The following is an 18,222-nucleotide window of genomic DNA, read 5'->3' as shown; positions in this document are numbered from 1 at the left end:
TCTTACATCTTGGGGAATGTACACTATGGTATAACCATCAAACTACAGGAGATTAAAAAGTGAAAATTTCTGTGGTGGCTGTATCATGAGTAATCCTCTTCAATGGCAGTTTACGTTACTATAAATGCATGAAGTATTTAGAGCTTTGTACTTTCTAAATTGAGTCAACATGGGGTTTTCAAATCGGAAAACAAAGGATAGTAAAATAAAATTTAACTAATTTTTAAAAATGATGACCCAACTGTAAGTGATTTAAAATTGTACATTTTGCAAAATAATTGCAGATTGTAGTTTTTGTGCAGAATAGTTTCCTAGTGGTTTTGTGCTTCTTTGTGGTTGGGTCTTCCCGTGGTATCTGGAAGAGTGAAGTGTGATTCATCATATCATGGGAAGGCATAGTTTGCATCTTTGGAGGTAGAATGTAATAAAGGTGAAGTGAACAATGCTATTGTCATGTGCCATCAAACCTCACAGTGACCCTATGAACAACAGATAGGATCCTTGTCTTATCCTACATCATCCTCATCATCTCTGACATACTTGAGCCCATTGCGACAGTCACTGTGTCAGTCCATCTGGTTGAGGATGATTTCTCCTTTGCCGATCTTCCACCTTTCCAAGTAGGACGTCCCTTTCCAAGGAATTGCCTCTTTAGCAACATGCCCAGGGTGTGTGAGATGAAGTGTCATCATGCTCACCTCTGAGGAGCACTCAGCACCTTCTCCAAGACATACTGTTTGTTCTCTAGGCATACATGAGACTCTATGGGACATCCAAACTCTCCTCCAACACAACAACTCATAGGCTTCGGTTCTTCCTTTTTAGTTTGCTGCTAAGAGTGAAGAGGGTTTTTTTTTTTGTTGTGTGTGTTTTTTTTTGGGGGGGGCATACTGAGATTGGTTCTCCCTCCTTCTCGCCTTCTGGTTTGTTTCTTACCCTTCCCTTAGATTATTGGTTGATGTCTGTTTTCAGTAGTTCCTGGTCTTTCTATCAGTCTCACTTGGAACAAGAGAACTTGACTGCATTTCATTGAGCCTGGAAGGCTGTTAACTTTATGTAATATATGCTTTATCTCTTAGAATTTGTGTTTTATATGGTTTCAAAGAGTTTGTGTTCCAGTTTTGTTAACAGTGTGGCACCCTAACATGTGCCACCAGAACTCCTTGTGTCATAATAATTTTTTTCCAAAGATCTCGCTTATGCATTTAAAAAGGAAAACAGACAAAATAAACTAGACATTTCCTGACAACACCACTTTACATTAAGAGTCCGGTCTGTAAAATCACTTCTACTCTATGCTGTTCTTTTTGGCACATTTTATGCTTGCTATTTTCATTTTAACTTGCATCTATCAAAAAGCTCAGTCTGTTCACCTGCTATTCTGAGTCCTTTTGATTCATGGAACCCCATGAGTGACTACTCAGTACTACTTCATACAGTTATCTTGATGGAAACATGTAGCCAGGGTTTGAACTTAGAGCATTCAGCTGAGTACAATTTAAAGCACTTTAGTGAAAACATAGTGTCATCTTTTCTAAAGACTTAGTGTAACAGTTAAACCAGACATTGTATACTGTTGACAGACAGTATACATTGTTCAGTGGAAGTAATAGCTAACAAACAACTTGGAGTGTGTGCTCGCAGTAACCCCTTCAGTGGGAAAGTCACCCGCCAGTGACAGCAGTGTGAGTGACTTCATCGACGATGCACAAAGACTTACCAGGAGTTAATGGAGACTTTGTAAGACTTCAAAGACTCCTTGTAAATGATCTGATAAAATATCAAACCCATTCAGCTGTGTAAGTCACCTCAATTCTATTCTTCAGTGCGTGCAGCCTTTCTAAGCCGTCTATGAGTTGTTGCCACTGCAGTAATACAAACTCTGTGCCATCTAGGTTTCTTGATTAAGTTTTTACATTGGTGTGGTCATGTTGAGAGCATAATACTCTCAGACTTTTTTTTTAACAAGTTAAGGCAAAATGTTTGGCTGTAAGATTTCAAGGAATATTTTTCATTTAAGGTTTAAAGATTATCTCAGGGCAGTCATTTCAGGTGTTCATCCAGCCTGTATAACTTCCAGAAAGTCTGGAGCCTGTGAGAATTTGAAATTCTCTTCTCCAGGTTTTAATAGATAATACAGTTGATTTTCCAGAAAGGTAATATGAATTACCACTTAATATCAGTGAATAGGATCGTGTCTGCATTTTGTTAGTTTAGTGAACAAGTAATGTTTCACTACATACACTTAAGAACACATCACTTGTTCTCTAAGAGCTTCATATGCTCTCCAATTAGTTCTCTTTTCTGCTCCACGCTATATTATGACATTGTGAGATCCCAAAATTCTGCTTTCAAACAGTTCTGAATTTGGAAGTGATCTGTTTAATAATAATGTCAATTCTCTCCCATTATCATCTGTGCATGCCTTATTTTCCTGTCTAGATAGGTGAAACTGGCTGAACTATAGAGGCAATTCAAAACTTTGTTTAATCAAGATCTTTGAGGATTCTAAAAATGATACATACACAACTCTCATTGTCAGTCCTTCTGGACCACTTGGGTAACTGCGACTTCGCTGCTTATTAAGACTTGGGTACACTGTCAGCTGGTTTGCTTACTCTCTGCTTTCTAAAAGTTTACAGCCTTGGAAAGCCTGTGGGCCGGTTTTCTGGACAGGAGTTTGACTGTCAGAATCCACATGACTTCAGTAGGTTTGGTTTGCTTTCTAATGTTGGAATGCCATCTAGTGGAGAAAACTTGCAGCAGCCGGCTAGAGACAGAAGCAGTGCTGGGTGGTGTGTTAGTTAAAACCTTTTAGTTGGAATATATCTTAGGAATTATTTCTTTGGCTGCCTCGTTTTAGTTGGGAAGAGTTTCCATTAAGATGAAGAAATTTGCTAGGTTTTTAAAAATAATAATTATCACTTAAGGACAATTAAGGCAGTTTTGTGGTGGTTTTTATTTCTTCTATTTTTCGTACTTTGCATTCTATTGTATGTCTTTAATTGCTCCTAATATAGACATGAGCACAGCACATCACAGTTAATTTATAGATAAATTAGTTTAGTAAAATAGTTAAGAATTTGTTGCTACTTAAAGGTTATATCATTGGTTATATAATAAAGTGTAGGTTTATGTACATGTACTTATTAAAGGCATTTTAAAAAATGACTTTATTACCTGGAATGAAAATAATTTAAGATTTCTGTGTATGCAAAATGACAGTGCATGCTGAGTTACAAATTGTAATGTTCTTAATCTTAATTCAGGTGATAAGCATTATAATTCCTAATTATAACTTTTTTTGTTGTAGCTATCACATTGTTTTGTAAGATACAAAAAGGTATAATTATACAAAGACTGCACTTTTGCAAATGTAAATACAGTCTTGGTTTGGTCTATATTGGATACAATAGTCTTCCTTAAGCCTAAACACAGAAACAAAAGCATGTATTATAAGAGAAAGTCCAAGATGGGAAGTGATAAAATGGGTATTGAGTAGAGAGCTTTGTTAAAATTTAGCTGGTATACTTGTAAAATTTCCATGTATTCATTAAATCATATTATGTCATTCTTTTTGTTAGGAGGTGACTTGAAGCTGAAAGTTGTACCTTCTTAATGAATTGTCATTATTGTTTGCTGTAGCGTGAACATTTAGATTTAATTTTTTTTTAAAGTAAGGCGAAGTTTTTATTTTGTCACTCTCATTATTGATTTATAGATTTAATTTTTAAAGAACAAATATTTGTATATTAGAATTGAGATTCTGTAGAGTTAGGATTTTTATGCATTGGAGTACATTTTGTATTCATTTGCAGAACGTACAAGTACTTTTGAATTGTAGAAGGCCATCACCTTAGTTGCTATGGATATTACACATTTGAAAATGAAATAATTCAAGTACTTACTGTGCTGTTCATACTTGAGATCATCTTTGAAACACTTTTTTCTGGGTGGTATCACAATCTTTATTCAACATAAGTAGGCATGTTTTCAGAATAAAGAAAAAATCTGGACTGCAAAGTCAACAGGGGTGAGACTCATTTATTCATTGTCATTCTACAATACAAGATTTTCTAAAAATGGAACTGCCATCAGAAAAGCTTTAGAATATGTACAGAACCACAACCCTTCATATAATTTGACAGTTTATTTAAATTTCTTTCAGGCTATTTTAATTTGATGTAAGCCTTTTTATTGTGATTTGCGTAAAAGTTTGCAAAGCACACTTTTTTCCAGTTAGCCATTCATACACATTTTTTAAAAATAACATTATAATACCCATGATCTAACTTCATCCTTACCACTTACTCCCTGTAATTCAAATTTCTACTACTCCTTCTATCCTGTGTCTGAGCCTTATTCCTGACTAGATTTTGCCATTTATATCTTATCTGGTTGATTATTTTAAGGAGCCAGTGCATCCCTGATCCTGTTGGTTACCTCATAGGCCGTTCTATAAGATACTCCTTACAGGCAAGGATGGTGAAACTGTTTCACATCCTTTGGGCCTGCTGTCAGAGGTAGCAGTTCTTAGAAAATGATGCTAGGAAGGACACAGAGGGTAAGTAAGAGAGGAAAACCCTTGAGAGGGTTTGACACAATCAATGACTTCAACAATAGGGTCAAGCATGTTGGAGATAGTGAGGATGATGCAGTATAGCACACAGTTCAGATCTTGTTCATAGAGTCTCGGCAAGTCATGGTCAAGTCAACGTCACCTAACAACAGCAACAACGTTGTTTACCTGAAAGTTGAGTCATGGGTGTAAGTTTTTTTTCTAGGCTTGAAGGGTGACCAAGAGCCATAGCCTTAGATTCCACCAGTCTCTGTTGGACCAGTATGCTGGCCATTTTTATATTTTTAAATGTTCTTTACCCTGTCTAGGACCTTCTACTTTGATCACTTTTAGAATGGTCAGCAAGATATCCAGGCATCATTTAATTCTTGTTCTGGTATTAGAATCATGGAGGTTGAGGTTTGAGTGGTCCAGTAGCCCTCCGGACTAATTGTTCCTAGGCGTCCTTGGTTTTCTTCTGCCTTCCTTGTTCTGGAAGAGAGACCAGTAGTTGTGTGCACCATAAATGAATGCTCATGAGCTTTGAGATCCTAAGGTTGGTGAATTTTGAATAATACAATAGCTGTTTTTGCTTTTTACTTTAGTCCTTCTGAAGTTGACAAATACTGACAGAAGAAAAAAGTTAAAAATGTACTTGAAGTGTATAAACCAAAGAATTTAAATGATTGAACTTTGAAATTACAAACTTTCAGAGATTTTAAAACTTTCAAAGAGTTATTAAAATTTTAACTGTCAGTGCTACGAGACTTTGGGGAAACACTGTGTTTAGTGAGTTTCTACTGTGTTCCAGAAATACGTACTTCAGATTCATTAATAAACAAGATCGACTTTTAGAGCTTACATCCAGCATGAAAGTTGGTAAAGTGAATGTTCAAATTCTTCATTTTGTTATATAATTTACTTAGATTTCCTTAAATATCAATGTGGAATAGAGACTGGTTAATTTGGAGTTAAATTTCTGTTTCTCATCATATTGAGTAAGCAGTGTAACTTACTATCTCTTCATACTGGAAGAATTAGTGCTTCTTGTTTTGCTTGATGTTTTTTACAGGTCTGTCTTTAGATCACCTTGTAAAATTACTTACTAAGGAATTCTAGGCACAGACACAGAATGTCCTTAATTTCTCTCTCTCTCTCTCACTCATTCACACAAACTCTCACACACAATTATTGTATTATTACAGCATGTGAGAAAGCTCAGTTTTGAAACACAAGTGGCTTGAAAGGTTTTATGTCTGGTTAGGCCAACTCATTTTATTTAGCACATGCAATCTGTAAATCTGTCATTTAGACTAAAAAAAATTATATTTTAACTGATTCTTAGTAATTTGCATAATGGGACTCAAATAGATGACCTTTTAAAAGTTAGCATAATATTTAGATTTTTTGGCTTGCTTTCTGTGGCTTCACCTTGTCCTGTATTGCTTCTTTTTTGCTCAGCAGCAAACCAAGCCCATTGTTAATGCAAGGAAGGGTTTGGTCAAGCACAATAGCCTATAAGCTCCCAGCTATTTAGATAATATCAAGGTTCAGGCATGCACTGGTGATTTCAGTGCACTACTAGATACGATTTACTCAAATAGTAGGAGCTCTACTGGCAGCAGTCAGATGACAGAGGACATAACTTCTGAGAACTCACTTAACTTTTTTTTTTTTTTTTAATTTTTTTTTTTTTTATTTTTTATTATTTTGTGTGCGTGTACCGTCAAATCAGATCTGACTGGTACAGGAGGATATTGCGCCTCCTTCTCCGGCAGAGTCACTTAACTTTTATATTCTAAAAATTTTGAAGGCAGTTGAAAAGACCAGTACAGAATTTGGCAGAAAGTTCTCATTTGAATGAATTTGATGTTTAGTATTTATTTTTCTTATTAAGAGCCTTTGAAAGCCCTACTAATTCCAACAATTGGGAGGAATGGTTATAGAGTGCAATTGGTAAGAAAAATTTCTTTGTTTTCTAGGATTTAGAAAATGACTTTATAACACACTCATGCAAGCAAGAGTGATAATATACCTTTTTGTAAGTTAAATGGATTTTTAGAAATTTGCTATTAATGCTATACTTATATTAACTATCCCCACAAGTAGAATAATATGTAATGTATGTTTTAATCTTGAATAATCAGTACAACTTATTTTGTGCTGTAAGATTTCTTTTCACTGAAATAATGTTGAGGATTATCTGTTTGCAGCATGCACTTTTTTATGTCTTAATTTAAAAGTAAGAACTGTTAAAATGGTATCATTGAATTTTATTAAAAGTTTGTGTGAAAAGTAAATTTTTTTAGATTTAATTTCTTTATAACTTTTAATAGAAATAAATTCAAAATTTGAATGTATAGGGAAACATTAATGTGTTAATTCTGAGAGTATCCTTTTGTAAAACTATATGTAAAAAGCTATGTAGTAGTAGTTTTTTATTCCTAAAATTGAGAATTTGTATCTTTTCTCGCCTATCAATTTTAAGGATCCCATAATATCATTTATATATTGTCCATAGTTGACCATTTTCATGAACTTTATTTTTCTGTGCTTTCATATTTCTACCTTATATAATTTTCCTGAAAGACATAATTTTTCTTATGGTAGTTGTTGTTGCTGTTATGTGCTTTAGGGTCGCCTGTAACTCATAGCAACCCTATGTACAATAGCCCTAAACCCTGCTCTATTCTGTGCCAATCTCATTGTCTCTGACAAACCTACCTCAATTACCCAAGTCACTGAATCAGTCCACCACCTCATAGAGGGTCTTCCTCTCCTGCACTGTCCCTCACCCTCCCAAGTATGACGTCCATCTCCAAGGAACAGTCCCTCCTTTCAGCATGTCCAAAATATGTCAGATGAAGCTTCAAAATCCTTGCCTCCAAGGAGCAGCCTGATATAACCCTCTCTAGGATCAACATAATCGTTTAGATTTTTTAATCATGCTTGCTTTTTTTTTTTTATGCATTTATGTCTCCTAAAAAGAAATCTTGACTACATTTTTGCTTTTGGAAGATATTTTCACAGGATATAACTTCTTTTTTTCCTCTTTTAAATAGTTCTTTTAAGTCTTCCCTCTCTTTTACTTCCATTGTTTTTACTTTTGGTAAGAAATCATATCATCCTTCTTAAGTAAGGAACAAATGCACCCACCCAGCTTCTCCCCTATTGATAGCTGCTTTTAAGCGTTGCAAAAGTGTGTTCCATTTCTCCCTCGTGAACCCACTCAAAGCTGACCTTCAAGTGGGTTTTTAGTTGCTGTAAAGATAGAGGAGATGCCCATCTTTTTCCCAATGAGCAGCTTGAGATTCTAACTGCCTGGCTTGGCAGTGTAATTCCTTACCAATTAGGCCATCATATGAGCATATCTTTTCTTCTTCTGTACCGTCCTCCCAAAGAAACCCCAACAAACCAAACAACCCCCTCCCATTGCTTTTAATTTTGTTTCAACTCAACAATGACCCTCCACCAATTTTCCGAGGCTCTAAATCTTCATGAGAAGAGACTGCCCAACTTCCTCCTGTGGCCTGACTGGTAGAATTGAACCACCACTGTGTAAGCCAGCAGCCTCACACATTGAGTGACTTGCCAAGCTGTCTCACAGGGTTCATAGCTGACCCTCCAGAAAGGCTGGTTAAGTTAAATGTGTCGCCTTTGGATTAATGCAGCTAACTACCTGCATCACCAGAGATCCCATAAGTTGAGAGCTGAAGAAAAACTCTTCTTAATGATCTCCCCCTTTAGGCATTAGAGTGGTATACAAACTCCACCCTACTGAAGGTATTACCCAAGTTGCTCCCTTAGTTTTCTGTGGGGGTGTGGCTTATTGCCCTAAGATCCTATGGGAACTCAGTCTTTATTTGCTTGTACCATTGCATCTGACCTGATCCAGGTATGCAGACAGCTAACAACCTCAGGGTCCTGGCCCGTAGCTCGGAAGTCTCTGTGATACCAACTTAGGTCATTCACAGTCAGGTGAATCTTTTCCCTGATAGGCTTTCTCTGTGAGCCAGTCCAGGGAACCACAGAACCCAAAGACATAGAAGGGAGTGAACTGACTGGAGGGAGGATAAGTAATGTCAGAGATGATGGAATGGCACAACTCTTTGGACACTTGAGTCTTTGTTAATATGTTTTAGAAGAACTGCTTTTGCATTAAGGATTATAAAAGGAAGAATTTACTTTCTCCCCAGCTGCTGAACTTTTGTATTGTGCTTGGAAAGTCTCATTAGGAGGTAAACTGAAGACAGTCAGTTGTGGGGCTCATTTACTTGCTTCCCATCTTAGGGATCGATGTCCTTTGTTGCCTTTTTCTCATTTCTTAAAAACCATTGTTTTGTGTATTTTCCCCTTTCCTCCCCCTCTCCCCCTTTTAAATTGTTTTAGATTAGAAAGCAAATTACCTACATTTTGGAAGGCAAAGGTCTCAAAATTGAAGTAGTTCTCTCCTCAAGGTTATCTTTTTGGTGATGTTGTTCGGTGCCATTGAGTCCCATAGACGACTCATAGCAACCCTATGAAAGAAAGGTCTGAGCACTGTTCAGAGAGCCATTTCGGAAGTGGATCCCACTCCTTCCAGGCTTGTTTTAGTCGGGAAGTTCCAGCAAACACTGTCTACCATGGGTAACCATTACCACATTTGGATAGTGATGGGAAGTGTTGACCAGAATTATGTATTTGGCTACTAAAATATAACCTTGTAGATGAAGGATCTTGAGATTGCATCTAGAACTTTAGGAAAAATCACAAATGAACGTTAAACATTTAGAAACTTGACACTGAAAGTCTTTTGTTGGCCAATTTTAGGGCAGATTGTCTTTGCCTTCACCTTTAATAAGTCAAGGAGTCCCAGCATTTTTACTGGTGGTTTTATTGATAACAGCAAGTGATTTCAGCAGTCTTTAAATTGAGGATTAGAAGGGGAGCTCTGGTGGCCTAGTGGCAAGAAGCTGCACTGCAATCACAGAGGATCACGGTAGTTAAAACCAGATCTCTGGTGGCTTAGTGGTAAGGAGTTGTGCTGTGAACTCAGTGGCAGGTGGTTTGAATCTGCCAGCTTCTCTGAGGGGAGAAAAGTAGGCCTTTTCCTCCCACAGTTAATAGCCTCTGAAGACCCATTGCAGGGTCGGCTAGAAATCAGTTCTGACCTGATAGCACATAACAGCTTACCTGAACTTGAGGAATAAAAAAGGAAGACTTAGGACTAGTTTTTCCTCAGTAATTTTCTTAGTTTGTATTAAGACAATTGCTTGTCTAAATTAATGAAATACGCCAAGTATCAGATGCAGGTTCAAGCACTGGCTTGATTCTAGCTCATAACAACCCTGTAAAACAAAAGAATTTGCAAAGGATTTTTCCTATAGGATTTACAAACCTGCTTTGGTGGCCTAGTGGCAAAAAGCTGTGCTACAATCCCAAAGGCAAGTGGTTCGAGGCCACCAGCTTCTCCATGTGAAAAGGATGGGCAGTCTCCTCTGGTGTGTGTTTAACTCCCTCTGAAAAGCTGCCAGAGGGTCAGTTCTGGGTCGGTTCCAACTCTGTAGTATTCAGCAGCGTTTACAGAAGTAGATTGCCACATCTTTTTCTTGAAGAAAGTCTGGTGGGTTTGACCAAAGAACTTTTTAAACTGATCTTTCAGTTAAGCTTTGATTGATACATGATTCCTCCCCCTTCATTATTGCTTTTGATGAATTAAAATGTAACTAAATATATAAAGTAATGCTTTGAAGGTATAATGATAGAATGAAATTTCATAGTCAGCTAAGATTTCTTTCCTTTTTTTTTCCCCCTCTCAGTTACCTTCAACTATGGTGAAGCACAAAACATTTCAAACGACTGTAGATATGGACAAAGAAGAAAGGAAGATTATCAACCAGGGACAAGAAGATGAAATGGTAGTTAACGTTTTAAAATTTACTTGTGAAATGGGAAGCATTTGTCTCTTCAGTATATGCTTCTGGAGCATGTTGTTGCATGCCAGTGAGCTGATTTTGAGTTGTAGCTGCTCTGTATAATAGAACAAAACTGCCGAATATGGTCTCCCAGGCTACTATCTTTATAGGATCCGATTTTTCTGTGGAACCCTAAAGAATTACAACCAACCACCTTTCTGTAATTGCTAAGCACTTAGCCATTGTACCACCAGGGCCGCTTATTTTAAGGTACATGGTTGTGGTCTACCATGGAGTCAGAACCAGCCCATAGCTCTATCTCCAGCAGGTTTTCACAAGCAGAGAATTTCATTGGTGGAGCTAATTTAACTTTATTATATCTACATTTTAACCACACTTTATGCCGATTCTTATTAACTTGGGTTAATCGTATGACCGCGGTGGCTGGCATTCTCACAGAATAACCTGGTGGATTCAGACCTTTTTGTGTGTGTACCGTCAAATCAGATCTGACTGGTACAGGAGAAGATTGTCCCTTCTCCAGCAGAGCATCTGGGATTCAAACCTTTTGGTACTGCAAATCCTTAACACAAGAGCTCCCTGTTCTAAAGTATAGAAAATTACAATTAAAACAACCAAATCATCATTATTGGGACCTTGTTGGAATTTTAAAAGACATTACTTGAGCTTATCCTGACTGATTTGGATTAAGTAATATGTCCATATGTTAGTATACTTTTTAACTTAAAATTGGGGTGTTGTGGTAGGTGGGTTTGGTTTTTCCCCCCACTTCCTCTTGAAGTGACATTAGCTAATTCTTAAATATAATCCTGAATGAAAGATTTATTTTTAAGAAAGTTAAAAGTAAATTGTGATTAAAAAAGGCAAAAATACAAAAAAAAACAAACTAAGCTCTCAACTGATGTAGGGAGAGGAAAGAGTGTTGTAGGTAAAATATAAGATATTGTTGTGTACATTCAAATTAGAACCAGTTCATAGCTGGGCTTTGAGCAACTTCTCAGAAGCAGTAAATGCCATGGAAGACGATTGCCCATCATCCTCCTTCTAGCATCTGATGGGTTTAAACCACAAGTCTTTGGTTTGGCAGTACAAACTCTATCAGTTAGCCGGCAAAGCTCCTGAATTAGAAGATACTCTGTTAAATTTGAACTCAAGGGGTATGGAATATTTTTAAAAGTATAAAGATATCGAATGAAAGGTACCAGTACTTAAAAAAAATTTTTTGGGGTCAATTTCTATTTACTAAGACTTTTGTTTTTATTTGTTAAATTTGACAGCCTGAGTGGCAGTGAAAATAACAATATAGTTTGGGTCAGTAGGTCAGATTAACTAATCATAGTAGTGTTGGGACAGTTAGCTTATAATCTGCAAAAAGCCCAAAGGTAAACCTAGCTCATCTAGATACAAATAAAGAATGTCTGAATTATTGAACCAGTGCTAATCTCTTAATTTTGTCAAATATATCATAGCTATGTGATATGTTAACATTAGGACAGAGCATGGTAAAAGGTACCTACGACTTTATCACTTTTAAGTTTATTATAAAAACATTCTGCCTATAACAAGGTATAATGCTGAAAGAGTTAAAAAGTTAATTATGAATGTTCTAGGAAAAAACCCTCAATCTAATAAACTAAGTAGGAGAGAACATAATGTGAAATAGGAAATAAGAGTAGGTATCAAAAAAAGTATCGATCAATTTGAATGCTATATTTATAAGATTCCTACCTTCCCTGGGTAAATATTTGTTTATGGGACAGGGCAGGTTAAGTGATACCTACCTGGAAAACAACAAATGCTGAAATTTCGTTATCTGCCATATCAGTAATCGATGTTACTGATCACGTGCTCACCCTTTGTGTTCTTCTAGGAAGTATATGGCTATAATTTGAGTCGCTGGAAGCTTGCCTTAGTTTCTGTAGGAGTGCTTTGCACTGGTGGCTTTCTCCTCCTTCTCCTCTATTGGATGCCTGAGTGGAGGGTTAAAACGACTTGTGTTAGAGCTGCAGTTAAAAACTGTGAAGTGGTGCTGCTGAGGACTACTGTAAGTTAAGCCTTATGACTGATTTGTAAAACAAGCCTGTTGTGTTTACATTATTCAAAATAGGATATAAAGGAAACAAATTGTGTGTGTGTATTATAGTGAGGATATAAGAACGTAGGAGAATAGTGTCTATATCTGTGTATTTTATCTACTGGGTCTTGGTTCTTTTCCCTCTGAGACATCTTGTCAATAAATTTTGACTGAAGTAAATGTGAATTAGAGTTGAAAGAACCTTAAGGATCCACCTGTTCTGGTTTCTCTTTGAAAGCAGCCTTGAGGTACTCTGTTAAAGGTCACTGACCAGCTAGGGCTTTAGCCCAGCTCTTTTAATTATTAGACCAGAACTTTCCCAACAGCCCTCCCCTGGATTTCCTATAAATCTTTTCACAAGAAGAGCCACTTTTCCGGAGGAGCAGTTGGTGCACAAACCACTGAGCTTTCGTTTGGCCATGCACCACATTATGTGCTACATCACCAGACCTCCTCACCTTCCTTACATAGATGAGGAAAGGACTCATAGTCGTTCATAAACTGTTAAATCTGTCTTACCAGTGAATAGTGTGCAGTGAAACACATTTTATGTGTGAATTTATCCATCTTCATGAAGTGGCACTGCTTTCTGTAGTACTTAATACCATTTTATTTTTTCACTACTTAAGAAATAAAAGTATGCTTCCCAAATTATAGATGAGTAAATAGTACAATGTGAAGAATTGAATAAAAATGCAGGCAATCAAGTAATGTGCATAATTGATCTTCCATCATTTACCTTTTCTTTTTTTCAAAGGATGAATTTAGAATGTGGTTTTGTGCAAAAATTCGCTTTCTTTCTCTGGAAACGCATCCATTTTCAACCCCAAAATTTTTAACCAATAAATTTTCAAATGGCCATGCTGTGCATTTAGTTGAGAATCCAGCTGAAGAGAATCAGCATGACATGAGCAAAGACTCACAGACTGAGTCACAACAGGTATTGTAGTCTTACTATCATTAAGAACCAGAATTTATAGTCTATAATTTTCATACTAACTTGCTGTTACTGTCATTTAAGGTATGTCATATAGTGCTTAGATATTACTAGAAGAAATAAGTTGTGTGATCATGTTACCACTTTAATTTGAATATGTGGACATTTTTTGAGAGTTTGTATTTGTAAATTAACTGTTAGTAAGTGTGATTTACATTTTAATGTAACATGTATTTATTCTCTACAGATTCGTTATTTCAGCCACCATAGTGTAAAGTATTTCTGGAATGATGCCCTTCACAATTTTGATTTCCTAAAGTAAGTACTATTTTTTGGTTTAGGTTATAATATGAGCTTAAGTATTGACTAACAACACTGAAGACTAATCTTCGGAAGTAAAATCTTTTACTTGGCATATATTTGTGTAGTTGAAAGTAGCATGTACTTAAACTACATCTATGTGCTCTGAATCTGAGTTCTTTTCTCTTTGAGGTTTCACCTCAGAGTGACTGCGTACATCTTGTATTTCAAGTAACTATGTGAATTATCACTGCCAAATTTGCTGACAGTTCCATCCTTTCACACTTGAGGGACTGAGTAATAGGCAAACAGAAACTTATCATTATGTCGATAAAGATGGTACATGGTCAAGTACATTAAGCCGGTGGGTAGAACAAATTAATTTGGTGGTGAAGGATTTGTGTTATATATGTAACATATTAATTAGAATTCATTTTTTTGCTGTTGTTAAAGTGATTAAACAATCAAGTATCAAATTTTCGCGTGACAAAGGCATTCTTAAAACCAGCAGTAAAAACAGTCACTTAATGAAAATAATACTCGTGACTGAATTTGGACTGTCCTGCTTTGCATGAGGCTGGGTATTTCTGCATACTAAATTATGAAACCTGATGAAGAGTTAAGGATTTGAATAGATCGCCTGAATATCCTGGAGATGCCACTAACCTCGGTGATCCCTACTCTCTTTATATAGCTGAACAAGAAACAATTAGACATTTATGGGAAGATAAATATGCTAATTATAGAATTTCTTTTAGATTGTTAAATTTTGTGTTTAGACATTGCCCGAGACTCGTCTGTTAGCTATTTCTGACCTCGTCATTGTCTTAGATGAAAGAATTTGCATTGATGTTTTTGTGCACATGAAAAGAAGGCTTACTTTGACTCTTCTAAAATTGTAAAAAGGGAAACAATATGATGTAAAAAAAATGTTAATTTTTAATTTGAAAGTCTCAAGTTGGTTATGCTGTACTTGTAATTGTATTAGTTTTATTATTACAGCTTTGATAAAAATCTTAGATGATACTACTGTATAAGTTTGAGTGTTTAAACTTATCTTGGGATAGATATGCTGGATTAAGTTCATGTGTTTGTATTTGAGGAATTTGGGGTTTTAAAATTCTCATTCATAATCTAAATTTTTGTTAGGGAGTTTCCAATCAGGCTTATAGAAAAAAATGAAGCATTAAGATATTGGGAGTATTTTAAATTTTGTTTTAAGTAAAAACTTTGCATTTATCTAGGGGACTGGATGAAGGTGTTTCTTGTACATCAATTTATGAAAAGCACAGTGCAGGACTGACAAAGGGGATGCATGCCTACAGGTAATTCTTCCTCAAATCTAAATTAGATCTGTTGCAGATTCTCAAATGTATTAGTTTATGTAGCTCACTCTTTACCATGTATTTATTATACAGATGAATGGATAGTTCAGTATTATAAACACAATAGAATTTGTTGATAGTTTATTTGTCTCAGTTTAAGAATATGAAAATATACAAGCTGATATTTTGAAATTGATGTACCAATTAAATGCTATATTTCACCAGTTACAGGGTGTCCATTCTCCCACATTGGAATATCTCTGAGATTGGCAGTTGATGGATTGTCATCCTTTTATCAACAGTGTTTGTGTTTCTTGATGGTACATACAACAGTGGGGTGCCATATCATCTTATGATTTTCTTAAAATACATTATTAGGAATTAAAACACAAAATTTACCAGGTTGAAAATTTGTAAATTGGGAAACAGCCTTTTTTATAGTGTTGTTTTTTTTAAGGCATAAAAATGCACCAGTATATTTTTTAAAAAACTTACTTTTAATTAAAAAAATTTTTCTTTTGTTTATGTTTTTTCAAAAGTTAATGCTCCCCCCCAAATGTATTCAATTGACTTAGAATTCATAAAAAGCATGAATATTCTAGAAAATAACTGTAAAGGTATTAAAAATCATGGAATGACTTAAGCAGCTTTAACAGAATCTTTTTTCCTAAATGATCACTACTTTAAATAAATACTCCTCGTATTATCAGAAAAATAATACACAGCCCCTCAAATTTATTTAACTTCTTGGAAATGTTAATTTCAATTAAAAATTGTTGAACTCTTGTGTGTTCTGTAAGAAGTCGTCTAATTATAGACTTACACTGGTCACACAGAAAGTTAGACAATAACAGTATCATCACTCCAGTATTTTGCTCTGATTCATGTACTACAGGTAGAGAGTTTGAATTGGAGAAGACAGGTGTTTAGGAAGATGATTTTCAAAGCAATTTGTGATTTGACTTTATCTACTCCAATGCCTTTCCTAAAACATACTGTTAATACAAAATATACCATAATGCAATTTATATTTTCGTGTTACAGAAAATTGCTTTATGGAGTAAATGAAATTGCTGTGAAAGTGCCTTCTGTTTTTAAACTTCTAATTAAGGAGGTAAGACTGTTGTCTGTAACTCAACACTTTTAAATCAATATCGTTTTCAACACGTAAATAAGTCATGAATTAATTAATGAGACGACAAGCATCATTTTTCTGTTTTCTTATGTAAAAAGTAAAGGATAGTAACTGGGGTAGAGATAAGAATTTTTGACATACATTACCTTTTTGTTTTGCTCAGTTTTGTTACTACAGCTTGTCCTGTTTCACAAGTCTGTGCCTGGCTGCATCTCTCTTTAAAAAAATGTTTGTATGACTTACCATGGTTTCTTCTTCACGTGGTATTAGTACACTATTAAAGATTTGACATGGTACCAGAATTTTAGAATATAAAATAATGAAATATTGATTGACTTTGGGGGGATTATTTTCATTCTTAGGTGCTGAAATACCAAATAACTTCAACCAAAAAAACTATTTATTTTCTCATAGGATAGTAGAAGCCTGAATTAATAGCATTGATCTCTGCCACTATATAGAAAGCATTTCCCTTCCTTCATTATCCAGTCACATGCTCATTTTAAAATGTCTCACTAGTAGTACATTTAGCATTTCCATTTTTAGCACTTTTTTGCTTCTGGTGCTAGAATACATTTATGTGTGGTCTCTCAGACACTTTGTAGCTGACCTTGCTGCTTTTGAGTTCTCACCAGAACTATGTTTGATATCTGTATGATGACTAATAGTCTCTACAAGGCTGTCCAGGAGTTTACAATTAGGGACTATTTAAAATTAATCTCTCTCCATTCATGAAATAGTTCTAAAGCCATTTCTATTTTTTTTTTTTAATTTTGAAAATTATAATTTGAAAGTGTACAAAGCAATTTTTTTTTCAATCCTTAATACATGCTTTTTTCCATCACCTAACTACGGTGCACATGATGTCTGGTTCTCCATATTATCTTTCTCTTCACCTATCTTAATAAGTGTTTATTAATTTTCTACTCTCCATCAATCTCCTTCCTGGTAATCGTACTAGAAGGATTATGTCAGTGTAAACATATCTAGCTTTTTATAACAGTGGACTTACATAATTTATGTCCACCTGTGACTGGCTTATTTCACTTGTCATAGTATCCTTTAGACTCACTCATGTCTTCCTTATTTTTGAGTGTTGCATAGTGTAAATGTACCCTAAATTCCATTTTGTTTCTCCATTGTATAAATGTACCGTAATTTCTCTATCCATTTTTTTGTTGATGGATACTTAGATGGTTTCCATTTGTTTGCTAGCGTGAATAATGTTGAAGTAAACATGGGTGTGCATGCATGTGATTGTGTTGCAACTTTTATTTCTTTAGACTATAATCTATTTTTTCCAAACTGCTTTTGATAGTATTTGTATAATTTTTTATTTTTCACTAGCAGTGTATGAGAGTTCACATTTTAATTATTGTTAGAGCAGGACCTCAGTCTTCTAGCACCAGATTTTGTGTTAGTTGTCTAGAGTTATTATGACAAATACCATGAAAGTATGCACTTAACAGACATGTCTTCTGTTATGTGGTATGCGATACAACAGCTTTAGGAGGGGCTGGCAGTCTGAATTCACATTGCTAGCTGGAGACGAAGGTTTTCTTTCCTGCTGGCTCTGGAGGATGGTCTTCACCTTGTAGTTTCTGCTTGCTATTTCCTTGCAGACTTCCATGTGTCTTTGCATCCGTCTTCTCTCATCCTGCCTGCTTGTTTATCAAAAGAGATTGACTCAGCATTCCCACAGAAATATTTCCTCATTAGTCAAACAAAAGCAGTTCATCCCCAGACTATATTATGACCATATGCAAAGTGATTTACAAGACGTGTTTGGGGAAAGGAGAGAGGGGCATACTTGGGATCATAACAAAGAATTTGTGCTTTTTGTAAGAGTGAAAAACATAGTTGTGCCATTAGGAAAAAATGTGAACATAGAATTGTAAGTGACTTTACGTAGCAGAGCTACAGAGTTAGGCTTACCAGTCTTTTTTTAGGTTTGTTTTGTTTCTTTTTTGTTGTGTTG

The 18,222-nt window shown here is 35.5% G+C and overlaps 1 protein-coding gene across 1 annotated transcript in view; it reads left to right on the top strand.

Annotated features, from left to right (window-relative positions):
• The first annotated feature begins 10,404 nt into the window (after nucleotides 1–10,404).
• Nucleotides 10,405–18,222, top strand: part of ATP13A3 (ATPase type 13A3) — a 42,590-nt gene continuing 34,772 nt past the window's right edge. The window contains exons 1-6 of the mRNA XM_006902089.1: nucleotides 10,405–10,455; nucleotides 12,344–12,517; nucleotides 13,305–13,487; nucleotides 13,732–13,802; nucleotides 15,029–15,109; nucleotides 16,154–16,223. Of these exons, the coding sequence (XP_006902151.1) occupies nucleotides 10,405–10,455; nucleotides 12,344–12,517; nucleotides 13,305–13,487; nucleotides 13,732–13,802; nucleotides 15,029–15,109; nucleotides 16,154–16,223 (630 nt within the window). The remainder of the gene's footprint in view (nucleotides 10,456–12,343; nucleotides 12,518–13,304; nucleotides 13,488–13,731; nucleotides 13,803–15,028; nucleotides 15,110–16,153; nucleotides 16,224–18,222) is intronic.

This window comes from Elephantulus edwardii, unplaced genomic scaffold (assembly GCF_000299155.1).
Source record: "Elephantulus edwardii isolate Elephantulus edwardi_28Jun2011 unplaced genomic scaffold, EleEdw1.0 scaffold00367, whole genome shotgun sequence".
In the NCBI taxonomy this organism is placed as follows: domain Eukaryota; kingdom Metazoa; phylum Chordata; class Mammalia; order Macroscelidea; family Macroscelididae; genus Elephantulus; species Elephantulus edwardii.
This window is presented reverse-complemented; position numbering and strand designations above follow the sequence as displayed.